At 35.6% G+C, this 24,868-nt stretch overlaps 12 protein-coding genes across 12 annotated transcripts; 8 read left to right on the forward strand and 4 right to left on the reverse strand.

The window, feature by feature from the left end:
• Positions 1 to 514: 514 nt before the first annotated feature.
• Positions 515 to 958, forward strand: UBC5 (E2 ubiquitin-conjugating protein UBC5; the record flags this gene model as incomplete). Its single annotated transcript, XM_071052920.1, has 1 exon — positions 515 to 958. One exon carries the CDS (start codon positions 515 to 517, stop codon positions 956 to 958), a length of 444 nt encoding a protein of 147 aa, XP_070911170.1.
• Positions 959 to 1,163: 205 nt separating this feature from the next.
• On the reverse strand, positions 1,164 to 1,352 carry RNJ42_02756 (uncharacterized protein; the record flags this gene model as incomplete). The annotated part of the gene is made up of 1 exon (XM_071052921.1): positions 1,164 to 1,352. One exon carries the CDS (start codon positions 1,350 to 1,352, stop codon positions 1,164 to 1,166), a length of 189 nt encoding a protein of 62 aa, XP_070911171.1.
• Positions 1,353 to 1,567: 215 nt separating this feature from the next.
• TGL2 (triglyceride lipase) lies at positions 1,568 to 2,599 on the forward strand (the record flags this gene model as incomplete). The annotated part of the gene is made up of 1 exon (XM_071052922.1): positions 1,568 to 2,599. The coding sequence occupies one exon, from the start codon at positions 1,568 to 1,570 to the stop codon at positions 2,597 to 2,599; it is 1,032 nt and encodes a 343-aa protein (XP_070911172.1).
• Positions 2,600 to 2,747: 148 nt separating this feature from the next.
• Positions 2,748 to 5,177, reverse strand: YOS9 (Yos9p; the record flags this gene model as incomplete). The annotated part of the gene is made up of 1 exon (XM_071052923.1): positions 2,748 to 5,177. One exon carries the CDS (start codon positions 5,175 to 5,177, stop codon positions 2,748 to 2,750), a length of 2,430 nt encoding a protein of 809 aa, XP_070911173.1.
• Positions 5,178 to 5,599: 422 nt separating this feature from the next.
• EMC10 (Emc10p) lies at positions 5,600 to 6,208 on the forward strand (the record flags this gene model as incomplete). Its single annotated transcript, XM_071052924.1, has 1 exon — positions 5,600 to 6,208. The coding sequence occupies one exon, from the start codon at positions 5,600 to 5,602 to the stop codon at positions 6,206 to 6,208; it is 609 nt and encodes a 202-aa protein (XP_070911174.1).
• Positions 6,209 to 6,848: 640 nt separating this feature from the next.
• On the forward strand, positions 6,849 to 9,317 carry RNJ42_02760 (Vesicular-fusion protein SEC18; the record flags this gene model as incomplete). The annotated part of the gene is made up of 1 exon (XM_071052925.1): positions 6,849 to 9,317. One exon carries the CDS (start codon positions 6,849 to 6,851, stop codon positions 9,315 to 9,317), a length of 2,469 nt encoding a protein of 822 aa, XP_070911175.1.
• A 546-nt stretch (positions 9,318 to 9,863) lies between these two features.
• Positions 9,864 to 11,183, reverse strand: PST1 (Pst1p; the record flags this gene model as incomplete). The annotated part of the gene is made up of 1 exon (XM_071052926.1): positions 9,864 to 11,183. One exon carries the CDS (start codon positions 11,181 to 11,183, stop codon positions 9,864 to 9,866), a length of 1,320 nt encoding a protein of 439 aa, XP_070911176.1.
• A 1,372-nt stretch (positions 11,184 to 12,555) lies between these two features.
• CDC34 (SCF E2 ubiquitin-protein ligase catalytic subunit CDC34) lies at positions 12,556 to 13,440 on the forward strand (the record flags this gene model as incomplete). The annotated part of the gene is made up of 1 exon (XM_071052927.1): positions 12,556 to 13,440. The coding sequence occupies one exon, from the start codon at positions 12,556 to 12,558 to the stop codon at positions 13,438 to 13,440; it is 885 nt and encodes a 294-aa protein (XP_070911177.1).
• Positions 13,441 to 15,079: 1,639 nt separating this feature from the next.
• On the forward strand, positions 15,080 to 17,098 carry DBF4 (protein serine/threonine kinase activating protein DBF4; the record flags this gene model as incomplete). The annotated part of the gene is made up of 1 exon (XM_071052928.1): positions 15,080 to 17,098. The coding sequence occupies one exon, from the start codon at positions 15,080 to 15,082 to the stop codon at positions 17,096 to 17,098; it is 2,019 nt and encodes a 672-aa protein (XP_070911178.1).
• Positions 17,099 to 17,598: 500 nt separating this feature from the next.
• On the reverse strand, positions 17,599 to 18,336 carry RNJ42_02764 (uncharacterized protein; the record flags this gene model as incomplete). The annotated part of the gene is made up of 1 exon (XM_071052929.1): positions 17,599 to 18,336. The coding sequence occupies one exon, from the start codon at positions 18,334 to 18,336 to the stop codon at positions 17,599 to 17,601; it is 738 nt and encodes a 245-aa protein (XP_070911179.1).
• A 3,411-nt stretch (positions 18,337 to 21,747) lies between these two features.
• DET1 (acid phosphatase DET1) lies at positions 21,748 to 22,710 on the forward strand (the record flags this gene model as incomplete). The annotated part of the gene is made up of 1 exon (XM_071052930.1): positions 21,748 to 22,710. The coding sequence occupies one exon, from the start codon at positions 21,748 to 21,750 to the stop codon at positions 22,708 to 22,710; it is 963 nt and encodes a 320-aa protein (XP_070911180.1).
• Positions 22,711 to 23,862: 1,152 nt separating this feature from the next.
• On the forward strand, positions 23,863 to 24,609 carry TPI1 (triose-phosphate isomerase TPI1; the record flags this gene model as incomplete). Its single annotated transcript, XM_071052931.1, has 1 exon — positions 23,863 to 24,609. The coding sequence occupies one exon, from the start codon at positions 23,863 to 23,865 to the stop codon at positions 24,607 to 24,609; it is 747 nt and encodes a 248-aa protein (XP_070911181.1).
• Between the last annotated feature and the right edge of the window lie 259 nt (positions 24,610 to 24,868).

Consider the following 24,868-nt stretch of genomic DNA (forward strand, 5'->3'; position numbering starts at 1 on the left):
TATCACTATAAACGTAAACTATCATTACCCTCTCCTTTCGTTACCAAAAAAATAAAAAATTCTATCAAAAAAAAACAGATACAGGATACATGTCATCTATTACGTAACCTCGAAGGGCTTGCCTCTGAAAAAAGAAAGAAATGAACAGGGAAAAATATATCTCTGCTACAGCTGTTTCTACGATGAAATTTTTATTTGTTCTGTTTGTTGTAGTTTTGTGTTTAACTGTGTGAGCTCTTTTATTTTTTCTCTATTGTCTCTCTCACTTTGTTAAATTTTCATTCAATATTAGGAGACTTCCTCTTTCTTTTGAAATTATTTTAATTGTATTCTATTTGTTTTTTGTTTTTTTTGCCATCCATTTCCTTTGATTCATTGCTTTATAAGTAGAAAGCTTTTTTTATTTTAACATTCTATTTCTGAATCTTTATATTGTGTCAAGTTTTTTGTTTTATTGAAGTAAAAAAAACAAAAACATAAACAAAAAAACCAATATAATTATATTTATAGAGAGATGTCTTCCAAACGTATTGCCAAGGAATTAAGTGATTTGGGTAGAGACCCACCTACTTCATGTTCTGCTGGTCCAGTAGGTGACGATCTATACCACTGGCAAGCATCTATAATGGGCCCACCAGATTCTCCATACGCCGGTGGTGTTTTCTTCCTATCTATCCACTTCCCAACAGACTACCCTTTCAAACCACCAAAGATTTCCTTCACAACTAAGATCTACCACCCTAACATTAACGCCAACGGTAACATCTGTCTGGATATCCTAAAGGACCAGTGGTCTCCAGCACTAACTCTATCCAAGGTTCTACTGTCCATCTGTTCTTTGCTAACAGATGCTAACCCAGACGATCCTTTGGTTCCAGAAATCGCACACATCTACAAGACTGATAGATCCAAGTACGAAGCTACCGCTAGAGAGTGGACTAAGAAGTACGCTGTATGAAAACTGGAAGAGCAATATTAATATAAAAATAAAAACAAATCATCCGTATATATATGAATATAAATAAAGAATAAATAAACATTTAAAAAAAAAAACATAAAAAAAAAGAACAAGAGGCATAACACTTAGCATGATGGTATTCATAACACAATATATATCTTTGATTGGATAATAAAAAATATCTAGTATATTCTTTATTAAAGTTTTAATTGAAAATATAGTTATATTTGTCCAAAAAAGATTCTGCCAAAAAAGAAATATCTCCGCGACGGGGAATTGAACCCCGATCTGGCACGCGACAAGCGCCCATTCTGACCATTAAACTATCACGGATTTGTAATTTCGTTGTCAGACTATTGCAGTTTGGTGTTTTATGACCTAAACTGCATATCATATTTCTGTGATTTTACTTTTTTCATTATCGTTAAAATTATGTGTATGGGTGTAGGGAAGGGGAATTTAGTATTACGATCACATATCATTTCTTGTACTAAATTTACTTTTACTACCAGGGTTAATATTATCATTGAAGCTAACTGGCAATATAACAGCGCAGATATTCACTATTTTCCTTTTCCTTTTTCTTTTTAAAATAGTATTGCCATAGTGATGACTAAACCTGAGGAAAAAGTAGTTAAACAGGAATTTGATGTACATACCATTGAGAAAATTCCTACAATAGAAGACTATAAAGCCCCAAAGTATCCTATTGTATTGTGCCATGGTCTATCGGGTTTTGACAAGCTTATCCTTATACCATCTGTGTTTAAATTGACTAGGTTGTTAACTAGTAGTATACACCTCAATAACTCTGACCATTTCCTAGAAGGAGGTGATCAAGACTCAGAAATACGTGAGAAGAATCTGTTGGAAATTGACTACTGGATAGGTGTAAAAGAAATTTTAGAAAAAAATGGTTGCCAAACGATAACTACTAAAGTTCCAGGATTTGGGAGCATTGAAGAGAGAGCTTTGGCTCTGGCAGCTTCTATAGAGAGAGAAGTAGCTAAACTCCAGGAAAAGACCCCACCACCGAGAAATATTTTTGGGTTCAGAACCAAAACCAAAGTTAACTTACTGGCACATTCTATGGGCGGCTTAGACTGTCGATATCTAATTGCAAAAATGCCTAAACGAAATTATGAGGTTGCAAGTTTGACTACCATATCTACCCCGCATAGAGGGTCTGAAATGGCTGATTATGTAGTCAACTTATTTTTAGATTTAAAGCCAACAAACATCGAATCGTCTAATATCTGGCTGCCGACCTGTTTCTACCAACTAACTACGTCTTATATGGCATATTTCAACCAGCTGATTAGAAATGATCCCAAAGTAAAATATTTTTCTTATGGATCATATTTTGAGCCAAAATGGTATAACGTTTTAGCTTGGCCATGGAAAGTAATAGCTAAAGCAACAAATGGTGATTTGAATGATGGTCTAGTAACAATAAAGAGTAGCCAATGGGGAAAATATGAAGGTACTTTAAAGAATGTTGATCATTTGGATATCATAAACTGGAAAAATAAACTGCAGGATGACTTATTTAAACGATTCCCAAAAATTGGCTATGAAACCGTTAATGTCCTTGATTTCTACTTACAAGTCACGGATAATCTGGCCAGAAATGGCTTGTAACATGACAAAGCTATTCCACTACGTATTTTTTAAGTATGTAATCTAGATGGTAAAGATTGTTTAAAATGTAAAAGGATATGATATGATGACTTATTATAATATATATATTCTATATGGTTTTCGTTATACATTATAAGGGACTGAAAGCTCACAACTCATCGTCCAGATGATTCTCATTATTTTTATGTTCGGAGCGCTCTGCTGCTTGAAGGTTTTCATTAAGATTTGTACTTTCAATTTCAATACGTTTGCTTTCTAGAATCTCTCTCTCAAGTCTCTCTTTCTCAAGACGCTCTTTCTCAAGTCGCTCTCTTTCTAAACGTTCGTGACGTTCTCTCTCGTGATGCTCTCTTTCTTGACGTTCTTTTTCAAGGCGCTCTCTTTCTAACCGTTCTCTTTCCAACCGTTCATGAAGCTCTCTTTCTAACCGTTCTCTTTCCAAGCGTTCATGACGCTCTCTCTCGCGACGTTCTCTTTCCTGATGCTCTTGTTCTTGACGCTCTCTTTCTTGACGCTCTCTTTCTTGACGTTCTCTTTCTTGACGTTCTCTTTCCTGACGTTCAAGTTCATGACGTTCTCTTTCCAAACGTTCATGCCGTTCCCTTTCATGACGTTCTCTTTCTAGGTGTTCTCTTTCCAGGCGGTCGTGAAGCTCTCTTTCTTGGCTTTCTCTTTCTAAACGTTCCTTTTCTTCGTGTAACTTTTCCTCACGATCCTTAGCTATCTGATCTTTATCTACTGAGTTTTCAGCATCTTCATTATTCTGTAAGTTCTTAACTTCTTGTAGAGAGTTTGAGTCACTGATTTCTTGATTTGGATTTTGGTCTTCAACGTGATCCCCTTCATCAGTTATACTTTCTAAGATATCTTGCTTATTACTTAATTCCTCACTCAATTTACGGGAAAACTTTTGATGCTCTTTTTCAATCTGATCCTGCAAAGCTTCAAACTTCTCGTGCTCCATTTTATTCTCTTTAAAGTGTTCTTCGTTACCACTTGGTGAATTATCTGCATTGTTATGTGGTTTTTCTCCGTTTATTGGTTTGGAGTCGTGTTCATTATCTCTCGGGAAACTCAAATCATGTTCGTCGTCGATAAATGGTTTTTGAATATCATTTGTTTTCAGTTGTTGATTATCGTTCATAAGTCCTTCGGCTTCTTGAATATGGCTTTCTAAAAATTCTTTACTATTAATGTCATCAATGTCATTCTCTTCATCATCAATGTCATTTTCGAAATCTGATAAATTTTTATTGTTCTTCAATAAATCCGGATATCTACCGGCTTCACGAACTTTATTCAATAGATATTCAACGTTTTCGATAGAGAGATCATCTAAGTTGATTACATTATTTTCGCTAGGAACTAATTTATCCTTTTCCCCTGTATGGGATAAGTTCGGAGAAGACCGAGTTTTCTCATTTGAATAATTTTCGAAATTGCCATCTTCATCAAATCTGGCAGATCTATCGATTAGTAAATGAGCCATTCTAGAACCATCTACTGTCAATTTAACAGAATTGATATAATTACCGTTCATATCAATAATATCACAACTCCAAGTATAAGTTGCATCTAGTTTTAGTTCACCCCCATCAGGTGCATTAACAAGTTTTAAACCTATCAATCTGTTTATCACATCACTCACCATAGTGTATACCTTTTCAGAAGGAAGTGGGGACGTGAGGCCATCCACAGTTCCGTTACCAGTATACATTAGCATTGCCTTTGACAAGCCTGCACCTTCAATTGGGTCTAAGTAGTAGAACTGGTTAGCGATGTAATTGAAATCATAGAGAGAGACCATTTCAACTATGGATTCAGATTCGAGACTCTCGTGGTTTTTATGGCAAATAATAGGTAACGCATTCTTTTTATCATGACCCTTAGATAATAAGTCAAGAGAACATAATTCCGGAATAATAATTTGGGCTTCGTATTGACACGTCATAGTTTCTCTAGTCCATTGTAGAGAAGCGCTAGTCATTGAGTTACCGCAAACATACTGTACTTCGACTAATCTGCCACTTCCTGTGACATCACACACGTCACCGCCCCTTATAATCTCACTGATATAGTAACCGTAGTCATCAAAGAGCAATTGTAACTCTCTATCTTCTTGGTCAGAAGCACATCTTCCTAGCGTGTAAACAAGAGATGATTGGGATAACTCCTGAGTCAACCCATTAAACTGAATAAAGTCATTCCCACCACAGTATTTGTACGACCAAAACCCGCTCTGACTCAATACGCATTGATCATTGAGATGTTTATCAATTATCTTCACACCGGCTTCTAATGTATCACCTAATCGTCTCTGCATCTCTGGGTCCTGTAATGGTTGCGGTTGTGATTCATGAATCTTGGTAACATTTGGCATGTAGCATTGGACATCACCCCCGAGTGCTATCACGTCACCATTACTCAATGCTGTCTTATTTTTCGTCACGCTGTGCTCCCATATACTTTTATTCACATAACTCACCAGGAATTTATCCGATGTAGTGGGATCTTCTATCGGCAGTAGGTAAGATGTCACCACAGGCAGTACTGCCAGAAGGAATATTGGCAGCACCATTTCTTTTTATATGTTAGTTAGTTTTGTTGTTGGTATAACTTTATCTATTAAACAAATACTAAAAGGTATCTCTAAATAACAGCACAGCATATAATAAATGAGTACTGCAATGTGGTTATGCTCTTGAGCATATATCTGGTCTTCTAGTAAGTACCCGGGTCAACCCTTTTTGTACAGGACTTTCCAAAATCTAAAAAGTTACCCGGGTTTACGTTGAATCCAAGCAAAAAAATACGCTAACAGAGCAAAAAGGTTACACTTTGGGATTGATTGACGGTAGAAGTGACCCTGTAAGGCATAAGGGTAGTTTTACTTATAGCTTTGAGAAGTGTAGTATTATCTTTGACAGTTCTTGATATTATAATTAGCAAAGATAAAAGGAAAGAAAAAGGAAGGATATAGTACAGGGTTTTACTTAAAGGATGGTTTCTCTGAAATTGGTACAGTTAGGTCTATTATTGGCGTGTGCAAGAGGTGAGGTATATGACTTGTTTGCTAAGGATGTTGACAGTGGTGAGAAGTTTGGTATAGGACATGTCGCTGTTGATGATGATACACATAATGTAACAGAGGTTTCACTGGATAAATTCAAGCACCTAAATGGTGTGTACTGTTTCGGTGCGCAGTCTACCAGTTTCGAGAACGATTGTTTCTCGTACCTCCGTGTTGATCCCAAGAAGAACAGTTACTCTTTGGCCATTGATATGCATGGTGAGAAGCTGGAAGGGTTCAGTTTGTTTAGGGAAGAGGACAGTGGTGAAGAAGTATCTGCTAAGGTAAGGAAACCAGTCCTAGCCCCACAACCACCTGCAATCAAGCTGAGAAAGAAGACCATGACGTATGCGGAGAAGAAGGCCGAGAGTAAGCTAGAAGCCGTACAGAAACACGGAAAGGAAGCTGATGATGTCGAGACGGAAGAGGATCAACGAACTTTCATTGAAAGAAACTGGAAGAAAATGCTAATTGGGTTCCTAATATATAACGGTGTTGTAGCATATGCCAAACAGCAACAGCAACCACAACAACAATAGTCCCTAGATCAGAATAGACTTACATGTTGTTGCGAAAGCATCATCACTATAATACATAGTTTTCGAATACATACAAAGAGTAGGGTAAGTAAATTATCTAAATTATACTGCTTCTGCTCAATTTTCTGTGCATAGATTAAAAAAAAGTGAAATTTCAAGGGACCGTTTTTTTTGCATTTCTGCAGTCGTTTCTGTGTATAAAAACATTCCTTCGAAATTTTGTGGACCGGCTTCGATGCATTTTAGGGTAGATAGCCTAGAAACCCTCGTAGCCTGGCCTATTAAATTACGTGGACTAAAAAAATATTCGAAGAGAAATAATAGAAAGAAAAAAAAAGAAATTTTTTAATGATCTGCAGCTATGTACAGGGTTTTCTGGGGCATATGAAAGCTATTTAATTCAGCGTAATAGAAGAGATTACAGATTGCGTATAGCCTATATAATATAATATAGGGAAGATAACGAATTGCATTATTAGTCGTTTTTTAATAGCAAGGTCTAATTATCTTAATATCTCGATTAAAGGTATTTCATAATCTCAACAGTATTTCATATCTCAATAGAACTTCAAAAAATTTGTATTGAAAACAAATAATAGTTTCTTTAAGCCAAAAGAAAGAAGAACACAGAAAAAAAGAGATGGATAGGTTCAAGCTAGGTGCTTTTGGGAAACATGTTGCTAACAATATCAATCCAGCTAATTTAGTGAACCATATTTCTCATACCAATAGTAATGGTGATTTAGAAGGATTGAATGAATCTGAAAAGATTTTTGATGAGCCACGTATGGATGTGCAGTCGGCACATAGTATGCAATCAGGGCCTAGTGTGCAATCCCACAATTCTATGGAGAAGGTATCACCATATGCTACTCATACAACGCCTTCACATAGGGGAACATTTAGTCACATGCAGATGCATGTGGCCAATAGTCCGAATAATAGCTATGCTTTGGCCAATGTGGTGGCTGTTAACCCCAATTCCTTCCCTAACAACTCATACATTGTTGTTGATAATCTGTTTGTATTCACTACGAGACATTCTCCAGAGGTTGCTCCTCAGAACATTGGTTTCAATGGTAACCAGAGAACCTGGGGTGGTTGGTCTCTGAACCAGAGTGTTGTAGTACAACCGTTTGATCTCTTGCGACACACCGGTAAAAGGACATACATTGGGAATATGGATGTTGAGATATCCTTCAGATCTAGAGGTAAAGCTGTTAATACCAAATTTGATCAAGCTGATTTATCAAGGCATTTCCTCAAGACTTTCGAAACACAGGTCTTTGCCCCAACACAGTACTTGATTTTTGAGTATAAGGGACATGTTTTTGATGTAAAGATTAGGGGCTTACAAGCTATAGATATTGGTGAAGTCCAACCAAATTTGCAAATGTCTTCTAATATTGAAACTAAGAGTATTTTGACTAACCAAAGTAAAATATTCTTCTATAAAGGGCGTGATGGCTTAGTAAACTTGTCAGCAAGTGCCACTTTGCAAACTACCAACACTAATGCTGTCATTCGTCCAGACTTTAAATTTGAAGATTTAGGTGTTGGTGGTTTAGATAAGGAATTTACTAAGATTTTCAGAAGAGCGTTTGCTAGTAGAATCTTTCCACCGTCTGTCATTGAAAAGCTTGGTATATCACACGTTAAGGGTCTATTGCTACATGGTCCTCCGGGTACTGGTAAAACTCTTATTGCAAGGAAAATTGGAACAATGCTTAATGCGAGAGAACCTAAAATTGTCAATGGTCCGGAAATTCTAAGTAAATATGTTGGTTCTTCTGAGGAAAATATCCGTAACTTATTTAAGGATGCTGAGACGGAATATCGTGCCAAAGGTGAAGAATCATCGCTTCATATTATTATTTTCGATGAATTGGATTCTGTCTTCAAGCAAAGAGGTTCTAGAGGAGATGGTACTGGAGTTGGTGATAATGTTGTGAACCAGCTGTTAGCTAAAATGGATGGTGTAGATCAACTAAATAATATTCTAGTTATTGGTATGACCAACCGTAAAGATTTGATTGATAGTGCACTTCTACGTCCGGGACGTTTTGAGGTCCAGGTTGAGATTCATTTACCAGATGAAGAAGGTAGAGCTCAAATTTTTGAAATTCAAACTAAAAAGATGAGGGAGAACGGTATGCTAGCTAATGATGTTAACTTAAAGGAACTTGCCGCTTTGACGAAAAACTTCTCTGGTGCAGAGATTGAAGGTTTGGTTAAGAGTGCAAGTTCATTTGCTATTAACAAATCAGTTAATATCGGTAAAGGTGCTACTAAATTAAACCCAAAGGATTTGGCTCAGTTAAGAGTCACTAGGGAAGAGTTCCTGAATGCCCTAGAAGAAGTTACTCCGGCATTTGGTGTTAGTGAAGAAGATCTGAAAAGTTGTGTTGAAGGTGGTATGATAAATTACTCAGAGAATATTGATAGCATATTAAAAGATGGTGCAAGATATGTTCGTCAAGTAAAAATGAGTGATCGTTCTCGTCTTGTATCTCTATTGATACATGGTCTTCCTGGTTCTGGTAAAACAGCACTTGCTGCAGCCATCGCATTAAAATCTGAGTTCCCTTTTGTTAGGATGATATCTCCTAATGATATTGCGGGAATGTCTGAAACAGCCAAAATCGCTTATATTGATAACATATTCAGAGATGCGTATAAATCGCCGCTTAACATTCTTGTTATAGATTCCATTGAAACATTGGTTGACTGGGTGCCTATAGGTCCTAGGTTTTCGAACAATATCCTTCAAGTTCTGAAGGTTGCTTTAAAAAGAAAACCTCCTCAGGATAAAAGATTGTTGATTTTGACGACAACCTCGAACTATTCTGTCTTAAAACAAATGGATATATTAAGTTGTTTTGATAATGAAATTATGGTACCAAATGTCACTAACCTGGATGAATTGAATAATATTATGATAGAGTCTGAATTCCTAGATGATGCGGACAGGGTTAAGGTTATTAATAATCTTGCCAGAATGAAGCCAGTGCTGGACATAGGTGTTAAGAAGGTTTTGACAAACATTGAGACTGCCAAACATGATGATGATCCAGTCAATGAGTTTATAGAACTACTATCCTATAGCTAGGTCTAATGATATTAGAATTATAGACAAAATTCATGTTATTTTAATTTGTGTTTTCTTATTTGGGAGAATAATGTTTGTTTGTTTTGTATAATAATTGATTAAACTTACATGGTATTCATACTTGTATTTGAATAAGAAAAGTTATACATATGAAAATTTCTTGTACGGGATATTTTATATTTTTTTATCTTGATTTATTAATATATTTACTTTATGACGTTTCGAAAAAAAATTACAAATATAACAGCTAATGTGTTGAACTAAAAGTCTTGTTACTTTTTTTTTAATGTTTAGATGATTGGCACATTTAGACCAGATAAATGCTTAATCAAATAACAAAAGAAAAAAATAGAACTTATGCAGAATTGAAAATATTAAAACAAATGTTTTGAAAATAAAACGTTTACTATGTTTTACCTTCAACTTGTTTTTCTTAACTCATTAGAGTTGTTTTATTGATGCGTTTCGTTTGAATTATTAGATTAATCAACAAGAATGATAATAATAATAATAATAATGGAAATAATAATCTGATGCATCAGCCGATCATAGTAAAGCAACAGCGACGGCAGCAAAAGCACCGAACAAAGAGGAACCTTGTAGAGCCTCACCGATAGCTGGAGCAGCAGCCTTAGATCTAGAAGAAGAAGAAGAGGCAGAAACAGAAGCAGAGGAGGCAGAAGCAGAAGCAGAGGAAGCAGCAGAGGAAGCAGCAGAGGAAGCAGCAGAGGAAGCAGAAGAAGATCTGCTGGAAGCAGAAGAAGAGGCAGAAGAAGATCTGGAGCTCAAGCTGACGGAGCTGGAGACAGCACCGTTCTTACAGACGAAGTTGTCACCTTGGATACCACCCTTGGATTGCAACTTCTTGAATGGGTCACAGGAGAAGTTGCTAGCCTTAGTTTCGATATCAGCACCACCTCTGACAGACTTTAGAGAGGACATGTCCAACTTAGAGAAGTTACCGGTAACGATCAAAGCACCACCGATGGTTTGGACGTTCTTGAAGGTGCTCAAGTCTGTTAGTTGGGTGTTGTTAGCGATGACCAAAGCACCACCGATAGTGGTCAAGTTAGAGAAAGAGACGGAATCCAAGTCATCGTTAGAGACAATGGAGAAGGATTGGCCGACGGACTTCAAGGAGTCGATTTCCAAGGAGGAGATGGAGTTGTTGATGAAACCTAGGGAAGCGTTGACAGCCTCTAGAGACTTGAAGGAGACGCTGTCGACGTCTCTCAAGGTAATGTTGTTAGCCCATAGCAAGTCATCGAAGGACAAAGTAGATTGGTCACCGTTGAAGGAGAATTGCAAGGAGTCGTTAACGGTCTTGACGCTGGACTTCAAAGAGGTCAAGTATCTGTTGTTGTTGATGTTGAAAACGCTGACTTCTTCCAAGTCAGAGAAACCGTCGATGGATTCCAAAGAGGTATCGGAGATCAGGATATTGTTAGCAGACTTCAAGTTAGAAGTGAATACGGACAAAGCTGGCAGAGTGATCAACTCAATGGAGTCGACTTCTTCTAGGGAACCGAAGGATGCTGTGGTCAAGATGGTCAAACTTTGCATGGACAAAGTACCGGTAACCTTCTGTAGACTGTCGGCAGCAAAAGAACCCAAAGAGGTAGCGTTATTGATCTTCAGAGAACCGTAGATAGCCTTGACGTTAGCCAAAGCAGCGTTACCTAGAGAACCAGTGATCTCAATGTCACCAACAATGTTTTCACATTGGGACAACTTATCCAAATCAGTCTGGGCAGTAGCCTTAGCAGCATCAGAAAATGAACAAGCAGAAGGAACTTGTGGAACAGTATCATTAGCACCAAAGACAGCACCAGCTAGTAGAGCAGCAGCAAGAATATTCAATTGCATCGTTGTTTTTTTTTTGTAATGTTAATTATATTAATTATCGTTTTTTTTTTTTGTTGATGGTTTTTTTCTTTCTACCAAATGAATCATTGTTTATTCTTTTTTATATAAAACAAATAATATCTAATCCTTTATATACTTTTTTTTTTTCACTTTGATTCACTTCTTTCTAATATTACAAAAACTGACTTCATTGTTCTAATAGAGATGGCTTGTTCAATTATTGACAGCATACTAAATATAGTAGTCCTTCAAGTTAGGCCCCACTTTGCACTTGTTGTATTCAATTAAATTATTATAACCCAGCCATGTAGTACTCCGCAATAGTTTTTGTCCTCGATACCCGAAACGGTAAAAATTAAAACTCAATATTAATAAAGAATGAGAAATAGAAGCCGTAGCAATCATAAACCAGAAAACCAGAAAAAAGAAGCCGTAGAAGCCAATGTAGTGAGAAACCTAATTGTAGAAGCCTAAGAAGAAGAAGCTTAAGAAGTAGAAGCAAAGGGCAAAAAGGCGATGAATTTTAATGTCACAGCCATTTTCTTTTTTTTATAATTTCTTCTGTATTAAATTGCAGAGGGGTTTCATTGTATTACTTTTCTTTTAAACAGGTAGAGAGAGAGAGAGGAGGTCTCCTCCTCTCTCTCTCTTTCTCTCTCTCTCTTTGCTGTTAGTTCTGCTGTTAGTTCTGCTATAGATGTAGGAGTAGCTCTCATTGTATTATAGTACCGGTGAGTAGAAAAAAAAAAAGCAATACCAAATTCTAAAGTAGTCAAAATTCCACGCTATACTGGTCTCCTCCCACTTCCCGCCCCACCACCTGCCAAACCTACCAAACCTACCCTCCAAAACCGTATATCACTATATAACTATCTACGTATCTTACCCGGATAATGATAAATTTCACCAGAGCAGATTATAAAAAAAAAAGAAGAAAGGACCTCCCTTTTGTGAACATCCTGAAGAAAGACCTAGATACGCCCGCACCGAGTACCCAATAATGCTAAATAAATATAATAAATAAATAAATAAAAAAAAAATTTGCCTCCTTCAACACTCACACTGCACCGGGTGGGAAAAGATGGAAGATCACCTCTTTTACCCCCTCGTCTCATCATACTGACACACACACATATACACATACACACACACACACACACACTGAGAACTTCACAAACTCTCTAAAGGATATAACGATTCATAAAAATAAAAACCATATGTTCAATAAATAAGTTCAAACTAATAACAAAAAATAGTAAAATTACCCAATATCTAAGAAATATTTTTAAATAATAAAATAAAAATATTAGAAAATAAAGAAATAAAACCCATTAAGAAATAAAAAAAATAAAAAAGGAATACTAAAATAAAGATGAGTGGACGTAAGAGTACTGCTGCTAGTTTGCTGCTACGACAATATCGGGAGTTGACAGATCCTAAGAAGGCTATTCCTTCTTTTCATATTGAACTAGAGGATGATTCTAACATATTTGTGTGGAATATTGGGGTTATGGTGCTGAACGAGGACTCTATCTACCATGGGGGTTATTTCAAAGCACAGATGCGGTTCCCTGATGATTTCCCGTTCTCGCCACCTCAGTTCCGTTTCACGCCTGCCATATACCATCCAAACGTTTATAGAGACGGGAGACTATGTATCTCCATTCTTCACCAGAGTGGAGACCCTATGACGGATGAGCCTGATGCGGAGACGTGGTCTCCAGTACAGACCGTGGAGAGTGTTTTGATCTCCATCGTGTCATTGCTAGAGGATCCAAACATCTCCTCGCCTGCAAATGTTGACGCTGCAGTTGATTTCAGAAAGAACCCCGAACAGTATACACAGCGCGTGAAGATGGAAGTCGAGAGGTCGAAACAGGATATTCCTTCAGGGTTCGAGATGCCTACCTCAGACACAGCTTACTTGTCGCAGAGCAAACACGACAGTAGCCATGATCCACATAGCACACAGAAAGACATGTCCGAGAACTTCTGGTACGATAGCGACATGGACGAAGAGGATGACGTGGGTAGCATTGATGACGACTCCATGGGTTATAACGACGACGATTTATATAACTATCAGACCTACAGGAACAGGAATGCGGGTGACGATGATGATGATGAACATATTGAATTTGAAGATGATGAAGAGGACAGTGCAGATAATGATAGCGTAATGGATAGAAAGCAACCACATAAAGCGGGAGATGAAAGCGAAGACGTAGAGGAGGTAGAAAAGATTATCAAGAAATAAGAAGGGAAATTAAACTATTAATAAAAGATAGCCGTTCTAGATTTTTCATTATTTTGTTTTTGATGTTTGTCTTGGTTTCTCAAAACTTCCATTCTTTTTTCTGAATAATAATCATATACTACTACTTCTTTGCTTGTGTACAAAGAGAGGTATAAATTTTAAACAAAATGAAAACAAAAATGTTTTATGCATAATCAACTTTCCTAACTCCCCAAAATAGAACTTCATAAAATAAAGAAAGATACAAATCTTAACTAAGAAGAGAAATCTAAAGTATTTTTTAAAGAACTCTTTCTTATGTTTTTGAAGACCGCATATTATATTTTAGACTAACGAAGAAAACGCTTCAAGTACACATCTATTTGCTCTTATCCCTTTTTTTTTTTCATACCATTTTATATGAGCTTCCCTATCATGTTCTTTTTTTTTTTTTAATCATTATTGCATCAGCTAAATTATATTTTTTTTATTATTAATCCACATCCTTTACTTTTCTATTAATCCACATCCTTTTACTTTTCTACTATTAATTAATCATTCTTACAAAAAAAAAAACCATCTTTTAGAAATTTACAACTAAATAAATAAAACAAAATATATAATATATTTTATTAAGTTTCATCGTTATGATATAAATGTTAGATATGCCCTTAAAGACTTTTCGTTTTAACCCCTACATCTAAATAAATACACTATCATTATTTGTCTTATTTCTTTATATGTTATATATATTTATAAACATACATATATTCATATATTGGATCTCCCAAATACGTTGGGTTCTACACAAAATAACTCATTATCTTAAGTTGATATTCTTTCTTCTATACCATACATATAAACATAACATTAATAGTGCGGACTATGCACACAATTAAACTGAATTTAGGAATGCTGTAATAAAAATCAATTTACTATAATAAAGATATATAATACAGTAGGATATATAATATGATATAATATAATACTAAATACTAGATAGGTTATAGTTTTAATGCCCTATTATCTATTTTTACGAACAGATCATGTGAATACGCAGCCATTCCACCGCCTAAACAAAATGTCATCTTTTCTTTTTTCCTTCTCTTTTTTTTCTTTCTTTTTTTTTATGATGAAAATCGCGAAAACGCATTAACAAATAACAAAGATTAGGCCCCTCCCGAGTGAAGAAAGTTTAGAATAACAAAAAAGAATAGCTAACTTAAACAAATCAATTGTTAGATTCAAATCCAGTTAGATATAATATCAACTAGGAAACAGATATAGGTCACATTCATTAGGCTGTCAGTGTTCAGGATACTGTTTTATTTATCTAGTAAAGGCTGTACTTTTTGTTTTTAAAAGAAGCGATAAGATATATTCACTAAAGCTCGATATATCCATCTTCTGTATAAGCTATTAGGAAATACAGATTTCTTAAAATAAGGTGAATAAGAGTTTTTCGTTTTGGAAGTGTCACTACCATTGCTAATCTTGATTCAAATTTTCTCAATTGAGATAAACAAAAAAAATAGTTGGTGAATTTAGACAAGGCGCTTAAAGAAGATATACAGAAAGAGAGAAACAAATATAATTGGAAGGACATACGTTTAGAGAAATAACAAATAGTTTTGTATCGACAAAGAAAGAGAAGAAAAATATGGCTTCAAATGATCCACCTATGTATCTTGTTCGTTCGCCTTTGAAAGAAACTGATGCTAATTCGAAGCAGTCAGGTTATCCAATGGCCAACGATGAGAAGGAGCTGAAAAAGCGCATTTTGGATAACACGAACGAGTCGCTACAGCTAAGAAAACGTGCAAAACTGGAAAGAGGTCGATCTATTGAAGGTGCTGTACAAGTAAACAAGAATGCTGCATTGAAAAATGTTGACAACCCTAATAAAAACGATATAGGTGCATCTGCAACCATTTCAAATACAAATAATAATGCTAAAATCGCACCTAATGAACTACTAGAATGGCAATTGAACTGGAGGAAAATTATGAAACGTGATTCTAGGATATACTTCGATACTACTGATGAACCAGAAATAACCAAGTACGTGAAGAGTAAATTAGAGAAGAGAAAATTACTTCTAAAATGTGGCTTCATGTCTCTAGGAGCTCAAATCACACAATTCTTTGATACAAGTGTAACTATTGTGATCTCCAGCAGGTCAGTTGATAATATTCACCAATTAAATGAAAGTGATATTTTGGCTAGGGCGAAAAAGAGTTATATGAAGGTGTGGGGATACGAAAAGGCCACTAGATTTTTGAGAAACCTAGATGTTGATTTAGAAAACCTTGAAAAGAATAAGTTAACGGCACTTGCTTCTCCATCACTCTCGAATTTACTACAAAATGAAAAACTTTATGGTCCATCAGACAGAGATCCAAGGACACGTAGAGATGATATTCATTACTTCAAATATCCTCATATTTACATGTACGACCTATGGCAGACATGGGCCCCAATAATAACATTGGAGTGGAAACCTCAGGAGTTATCCAATCCTAATAGCCTGCCATATCCCAGCCTAAAAATGGGTACCTTTGGTAGATGTCCTTTTATTGGGGATAGATCCTGCGATGAAAGTTCGTATAAGAGAGTAAGTAAAAGATACTACCGTGACAAGGCAAATAAGAAATATGCATTAAAACTGAAGAATTTATACCAGCATCACGCTGACCCAACGCTCGAAAAGACCACAGATTTAATATTCATTCCACATCTCTGTCTTGATTCGGCTCAATGTTTTGAGAAATGGCAAGACCAATACAAAAAGGAACAGGCTAGAAAGAAAATAGCAGAAATCAAAGAGGAGGATGAGATGTCACAGACTACAGGCGAAAATATAGGTAGTGATAATGGGATACGACATGATTTGAACAATAACACAATGGAAAAGGAAGAAAAGGTCGAGGTTATAAATGAAGGAGATGATAAGCTTGCATTTAATGAAGAGGTAGGGAATGAAGAGAGCTGGAAGGGCCATATCCCATCCCTCAGAACAGACATAAAAAATAAATTGGTAACTCCACTTCTGAATAGGCACGAAACAGAAGAATTTCCTGATGACCTTTGTACGGTGAAGAAATATGCTAGGGAACCATATGAGATAAAGGCAAGTGGTGTTCATCAGTCGAACGATATAGCTACATCTTTTGGTAATGGTCTAGGACCTACGAAAGCAAGTGTCATGAGTAAGAACTTGAAAAGTTTGAGTAGGTTTGTAGTGGATAGAAAATTGGGTACCAGAAATTTGACTAGTACCTCAGCATCAGTATCAATTGGAAGTAAGGCTCAATCAAACTCAACCGATACAAATCAACAACATAAGGCTGGCAATCCTGTTGAAGCTGTAGAGGAAATAGAAAATCATCATGGCTTATCTCTACAATTGGCACCCAAATCAGCTGAAATCAATACTAATCTGAAAAAAACAGCATCGGTACAAAATATCTCCCAAGCCGGAAATTCCCATTCAATTACCAATAATATTTCAGTAAAGAGACCTGTTGTTAAAAACTCAGGCTACTGTGAAAACTGTAGGGTAAAATACGAATGTCTGGAACAGCATATCGTATCAGAGAAACATCTTTCCTTCGCTAATAATGACTTGAATTTTGAAGCAATTGACTCATTGATTGAAAAATTAGGTTTTCAATTTTGATGTATTTTTCAGTTTTATGTGTTTTACAGTTTTCCAAATCTGGACAGGGAACTTCCTTATCAAGATTTTCTGTAATGAAAGATTTCAACTAAAAATGAAAACAGCATAGCATTTAGTTTGATTTAATTTAATGATTCTATATTTCGGTGTTTATATCTATCTATTTTAACTAGTATATATAAATTGAAACAAAAATAATAAAAAAAAGTGCACTAAATTTTAATAGCTTCTATGTATAAAGTTTGTACAGGCATAATTAGAGTCGAAGTAAAGTTAAGTTCAATAAAAAATATTAACGGGATGTGACAGTTCTGTATTTTTTCAGTAATAAACAGTCTATAGCTGTCGGTGAGAGAATTGAAGACATGAAAATAAAAATGAAATAAAAATAAAAAAAGTTGTAGGTATTCACAAGAATACAGAAATTCATTTATTTGATATGCAATTGGAAAAAATTGATTAGGTTTTTTTTTTTTTTGGTCCATATTTCAGTACCTTTCTCAGACACTTTTTGGAACGTTCAACGGTTGTTCATCTTTAGGTGACGTGGTGATACTATTTGATTTATTTTGTTTACTTTTCATGACACGCATGAAATTGTTAATTGTTCCTTTAGTTGGTTTCTTGATTCTGTAATCATCATAACCGAAAGTGTAGCTTTTAGCTCTCCTCTCGGCCTCAGTGATGGTATCGAACCTCGGTTGGAAGACATTGTTCGAATTGAAGGTAACATATATTGATGAGAAATAGTTTGATATATCACAATTTGGGTTTCGAAACTGTTCGTCTTCATCATCCTCATCAGGTTCGGATTTATCATGATTATTCTCATCGTCCAATAAATTATCATTATCAACATGTTGGAGTGAGCTATTTTTTAAAAAGTCGCAATTGGAAAAGAAACTGTTTTGTTTGATGATATTATTAGGTCTATTGAAAGTGTTATTATTGTTGTGACTGAAATTTTTGTGAGAGTTATCATCCGTACTGAAACTTGTGTATCCACAGCTTGAGCTATTATCACTTTGGCTCGAGACTAGAACTGGAGGAGCAGGAACCGAACTATTTATTTGCCCATATTTCAAAGACAATGCAGAAGACTGTCTCGGTACAGTAGATGTACTATCATTGCGTCCTATACGCCTCTGTTTAGGATAAAATATATCATCTGAGTATATACTATCTGGAGTTTCTACCACTGATAGCTTTCTCTTCCGATCACGTTCTTTTTTTTTCATTTTCCTTAATGTGAATACCAATTGAGAAAGGTAGCTATTTAAACAAAAAAAATTTCACAGTTCTATATGTGAATGTTCCAATATATTATACGTTAGTAAAAAAATATCAAATGTATAGTAATTGTTACGGTGTAGAAATTGCAGAAGCAACTCTTAATAAAGAAAACTACAATTATATATATAAATATTTTACATGGCTAATATATATATACTAACTATCAATTGGCAACTTACCGTTTTCTTTTTTTTACCCAATGTATTACCGCTCATCACTTTTATTAAATCAAATTCTAATAATAATGACTAGCTTATGTTATTTTTTGACAGGTACGCAACAAGTAACTACCTTAATTTTAATTTTGGTTCACCTCTTCGATTATGCCATATGGTACGTAGTGTTCTAAGGAGAAAAAGAAAAAATGCCATAAAAAATTTATAGAATAATGAATTATTAAATAAAAACAAATGAAAAAACTTTTAGGCTTCGAAGAACTAAAAGGTGAGGAGCATCGAAGGTTTCGAATAATTCTCACCTAATTTGTACGAACCTTTCTGAGATATTTTGAAGGAAAATCGGAAGAAACCCAACGGAAGATAGATGCATCACATTTATCAAATTTATTTTTTTAATAGAAAAATGATGATTTTTCCGGTGATGGGTACGTAATTGTCTGTGGAATGAGGGGGGGGAGGCGAGGTGGAAGTTGGAAGGAGGGGACCGGAAAGAAAGAGAAAGGGAGGATAGGAAGTGGTCGGAGATGTGCTTCTTGCATAATGCAGAAATGAAAGAGGAATTAGTGTAGACAGAGGACAGAGGAGCGGGGGACAACTAGTGGTTTTTTTTTAACCCAAAAAAAGAGGGTCAAAACTAATTGGTGGGCCCAAACACACAGTGGAAAAGCCATTTTTTTATCTTCTTGGTGGGGAGGAATGATAGAGGCTTATTTCATAATTATTATTCTTTTTTTTTTGGGTCTATCGAGAATGTCACTGATATACGGTATTGTCTAACAAGATTACACAAATCTTTAGTCATTGCTGCCCAATACATTAGGTGATGATGGTAGGGGGGACAAAGGGCCAGACAACGGGGCAAGGAACAAATGGACTTTAGCCTCCCCCCGGGAGGGACACCAACAAATTTTTGATAGAACGGGGGAAAATCAAAAATAAGTGTGGAAAGATCTCAGAAAATATCGCAGAAAGGGAGAATGATTTTCTCTGATTCATCAGGAATGTACAAAGTAAAAACTTATGTAAAAGTAGAGAATAGGGACTAGCCCAAAAAATAGGAAAATGGAAAATGTGGACAGGTCAAGAAAAAGGAGTAAAAAAAAAAAAGGGCTCAATAAGTGAGCCCAAAGAGGAAATTATGTGACCCAAATCTGAGTGAAATGGGACTATCGGGGACAACAAAGATAAATTTAAGGCCAAATAATCTTCTTTCCGGGTTTAAAGACAGGGCCTTTTTTGGGTCAGCAAAGCCCTTTTTGGGACAGCTCAGTCCAAAAGAAAAAAATGGCTTTGATGCCGATATTCTCGAGACAGTGGAACGATGTGGAATAGGGACTTTCTTACTGATGAGGTCACTGTCCATCTGTGGGTTGGCTTATTGTCCCCAATTTTGGCCCCTCATTTTTTTTTTCTACTGTCTACTTTTCTTCTCTAAATTTTTTACACGGGCATACCGTGGTAACAGGGGAGTGTAGAAGCCCCGCCTTCTTTACCTCCAATACTTCATTCTACATTAAATTCATAGAAGAAAACTCCACTCAACAAAAAAAAAAATTTTCCCTACGTCTGTTGATATAATTTCTACGAAATTTGAAACCTTTCTTACGTCTGTTGACACCTTCCTTACGTTTGTTGACATCTTCGAATTTCCATTTTCAGTTAATCGAAGTTTTTTATTCTAATATTAAACAATAAAAAAAGAAATATTAAAGTTCCTTTGCTACTAACTCTTGTCCGATCCGTCACCCCTCTACAACATTTTGTTTTTTTATTAGATTTTATTTTTTTGGCCCTCGACTTTTGAATACAATGAACCCCGCTAAATTTATTTTTTCTTTATGCTGTCATGTTTTTTTTCTTTTTTTTTCTGTAGATCCTTGAGATAATTGCTAGGCACAGGTTTCCTACTATTTTCTTTTATTTTAATTTCTTTTTCTCTCAATGAGATTCCGGTGGGCTTTTTGTTTTGAGTACACGTTAAAGTTAAAACCCGAGATGGTCTAGCAAAAACACAAGTGTGGAAAAATAAGTATGAGTAAATGTGTGGGAAAATATTATTGGAGAACCAATGAATGAAATTAATTGCGGGGGTGACAGAGGGTAGAGTGGCTTATAATACCGAGATATGAACTTAAAATATAATAAAGACCTTGAAAAGGAAAAGTGGATATATTATTTTAGAAAGCTTAACCCTCTCTTAACGACTACTAAGGTGACTAAAAAAGATAATAAGAAAATTAGATTTACTTCTCGAGACAGATAAATTGTTCCGGAGTTCTCTTCGACACATTTCTCCGGAAGAATTCTAGTTACATAAAAAATAAAATAAAAATAGAACTACCCAAATATAGAAATTGGTTTAATGTTTTCTTTGTTGTTGTTATAGACGGAGTTTATTCGGTTATCTCCCAGCAACAGATTAAAAATGGACTTGTTATCTCTTTTATTGTGTTTATCATACCAATGTAGGGTAAAAAATAACTGGAAAAAAAAACACATATATATAATTGATAGTCTTCATTGTGTCTAATTAAACAATAAGAAATAGAAACAAACAAGATATGGGGGAGAGCAGGGGCGGGGAGATTATTTACAGTATACTTTTAATTTAATATAGTATACTTTTAATTTTATATAGTATACTTATAATTTATTATAGTATAATATTGTTTATATCCTACATAGTTTTGATATCCTCAAAAATGAACTATCTTTGACCTCAATCTATATCCCTCACGTTTCCGAGAAAGTGTCAATCACATTACCCATCACCGGATTTCTAGCACTCTTTACCCTCTTTTAAGCTTACCCGGATTCTAGCCCCCCTTCCCTCTTGAGTTTCTCTCTTGAGTTTCTCTCTTTTATGTTCTACCCAAGACTATAAAGGGACAGCAAAAAATATTAAGGTCTTTATGACTGCGCGCGCTGTAGGAGCCTTACGTAAAAAGAATAGAAAGAGGGGAACTTAGCTTTATTAATTTAATTTTAATTAAAATATTCATATAATAACGATGATATCTTTATAATAATAATAATGTTATTTAAGAGAATAGAATAATAATACCTAATAACTAATTCTAATAAACTAAATAGTGAAGGGAAAAAAAAATAGAAAAATAGTAACAGAAAAAAAATAAAAAAAAAGGGGAGTCCCACCTACACGAGTAATAGAAGAAAATGGATTCAAATTATAATAGACCAAGGTTGATAGTTTTAATAAGGCATGGTGAGAGTGAATCTAACAAGGACAAAACAATTAATGAAGTTACGCCAAATCACTTAATTCCGCTTACGCCGTATGGTAAGAAACAGGCAAACTTAGCAGGAGTTAAATTGCTTAATCTCTTGAATGTCGGCAACAAGGAGGTCATTGACGCATTAAGTGAGAAATATGCTCTTCCTGGTACTCATAAGACTCTTGAGTTGAGAGATTACCATCCTAAGCAGGACAACGTTGATACGAATATCGTATTTTATACATCCCCTTATAAGAGGACTAGGCAAACGCTAAAAGGGATACTAGATGTTATTGACGAGTATAATGAACTAAATAATGGTGTGCATATGTGTGAGGGTCTAAGTTATAACCCTGGCGGGAAGCAAAAACATGCTGTTTGGCCTCATGACCTCGAGAACAGCGGTGTCTATGAGAACGATGAGAGTACACACTGTACAGATGGCCCTGAACAGCAGACCAAATACCTACGGTACAGAATTATCGACGAGCCTCGGCTAAGAGAACAAGATTTCGGTAACTATCAGGAAGTAAGTAGCATGCAGGACGTGATGGAAAAGAGGAAAACTTATGGGCATTTCTTCTTTAGGTTCCCAGAGGGTGAGAGTGCAGCAGATGTTTACGATAGAGTTGCCAGTTTCCAGGACACATTGTACCGCCATTTTCAATTCAAAACATTGTCACAAGGTAGAGATGTAGTGGTACTGGTTACTCATGGTATTTACTCAAGAGTATTTCTAATGAAGTGGTTCAGATGGACCTATGAGGAATTCGAATCCTTTACCAATGTTCCAAACGGAAGTTTAATGGTAATGGAACTCGATGAGAATCTAAACAAGTATGTGTTAAGAACAGTACTGCCAAAATGGTCTACCCTTGAAGCAGAGAACGAATTAATGACTTAATATATAACAAGTACATAAATAATATAACTGTAATTCATTTTACAAAAAAAAATAAAAAAATAAAAAGAAAGCGGGGACAGAGGGTATCTCTAATTAATTCAAGACATTTTTTGATAGCATTGTGTTTTGTTGTACTACTCAAAGTATTATCTATTTATTTCTTTCATAAATTTCAACAATGCAATGTAAATCTCTATCACCTCGAGATGCTAATAACTAATAACGGCACTATATGTATGTCAGCTGTAACTAGTGAAAGCTATTGATTTACTCACCAAAACATTAAAATAGAGGACATCAATAAAACATAACAATCAGGTGATTTATTTTGTTTTTGAAATTAGAGCAATATCCGGGTAACAATCCTAACACACATCCATACACCCATACACCATGGATTCCACAAAAAGATGCCCATTTTAATGACGTAATTGACAGAGCGTTATTTTCTTGTGAAAGCTTTAGACTAATGCTTGAGATGCGACGGATCAATGGGATTCCACTCTTTATCATTTCATGCCAACTTCGGGGTCTTGTGGTGTTAATGTTCATACCAGTGCCACATAGAGAAATTACCTCGTCTTCCCAAGTACCGTGGGTACCTAACTTCAACTACCATTGTTTTCCGCCTGAAGTGCACATAGTTTCTACTAAGAAGAGATTGATACAGAGATGTGTGAGTGTGTGTGTGATTCTGTACTCTTTCTTTTCATAACTGAGATGCTCCCGCAATGGTGGGCCAATAGAGCTTACAATGCTTGTTTAAAGGATTACGCCTTAAAAAGACACATTTCACTCTCATAGAAATCAAAAGTTACGCTAAGAAATATAATAGTATAGAGAGACCATGCCACAATTAAAGAGACAAAGCAACCAGTAACAAAGGCATCACACATGAACTCACAAGGATAGACAGAAGAAAAATTTTTTCCTTTTCTTATATCCAATTTCTTTTTTTTTTTAATATATCTCTCAACAAACTTGAATTGAATTATTATTTAAATAAAACAATCTTGAAGTCTTGTTTTATCTTTCCTTTATTACCTTGTTCTTCCTATTATTATTGTCTATACCTGCTTCTTTTTTTTCTTTCCATAAAATCCCTGTAATTGTATAACCTCACACAAAACAACTAATTACATATAATACAAAATGGCTAGAACTTTCTTCGTCGGTGGTAACTTCAAATTGAACGGTTCCAAGAAGTCTATTAAGGAAATCGTTGAGAGATTGAACGATGCTTCTATCTCTGAAAACGTCGAAGTCGTTATCTGCCCACCAGCTACCTACTTGGACTACACTAACTCTCTTGTCACCAAGAAGCAAGTCAAGGTTGGTGGTCAAAACACCTACACCAAGGCTTCCGGTGCTTACACTGGTGAAAACTCCGTTGAACAATTGAAGGACATCGGTGTTAACTGGACCATCTTGGGTCACTCTGAGAGAAGAACTTACTTCCACGAAGATGACAAGTTGATCGCTGAAAAGACCAAGTTCGCTTTGGACAACGGTGTTTCCGTCATCTTGTGTATCGGTGAAACTTTGGACGAAAAGAAGGCCGGTATCACCTTGGATGTCGTCCAAAAGCAATTGAACGCTGTCATTGCTGAAGTTAAGGACTGGACCAACGTTGTCATTGCTTACGAACCAGTCTGGGCTATTGGTACTGGTTTGGCTGCTACTGCTGAAGATGCTCAAGACATCCACAAGTCTATCAGAGACTTCTTGGCTACCAAGCTAGGTAAGGAGGTTGCTGAAAAGACCAGAATCTTGTACGGTGGTTCCGCTAACGGTGCTAACGCTCACACTTTCAAGGACAAGGCTGACGTCGATGGTTTCTTGGTCGGTGGTGCTTCTTTGAAGCCAGAATTCGTTGACATCATCAACTCCAGAAACTAAGCATAGTCTTTCCCAATACAAAAAATTCAAAACCTTTTTTATTCTGTAAAGATCATTTGTTTAATGCCCCCCGTATAAAAATTGATCTCTTAAGATGAAATCATTTAGTATTTCTCTTTTTTGATCTATTCTAATGTATATTTAATGATTTTATAAATCCTTTTAGATAAAGAACCAAAAAATATAAATATATTTTTCTTTTAACGTTACACTAAATCTATCAATGGTTTTTTTTATTCCTGAAAAATCTGTCATACTT

Source organism: Nakaseomyces bracarensis (genome assembly GCF_045282275.1).
Source record: "Nakaseomyces bracarensis strain CBM3 chromosome Unknown Scaff10_0, whole genome shotgun sequence".
NCBI lineage: Eukaryota > Fungi > Ascomycota > Saccharomycetes > Saccharomycetales > Saccharomycetaceae > Nakaseomyces > Nakaseomyces bracarensis.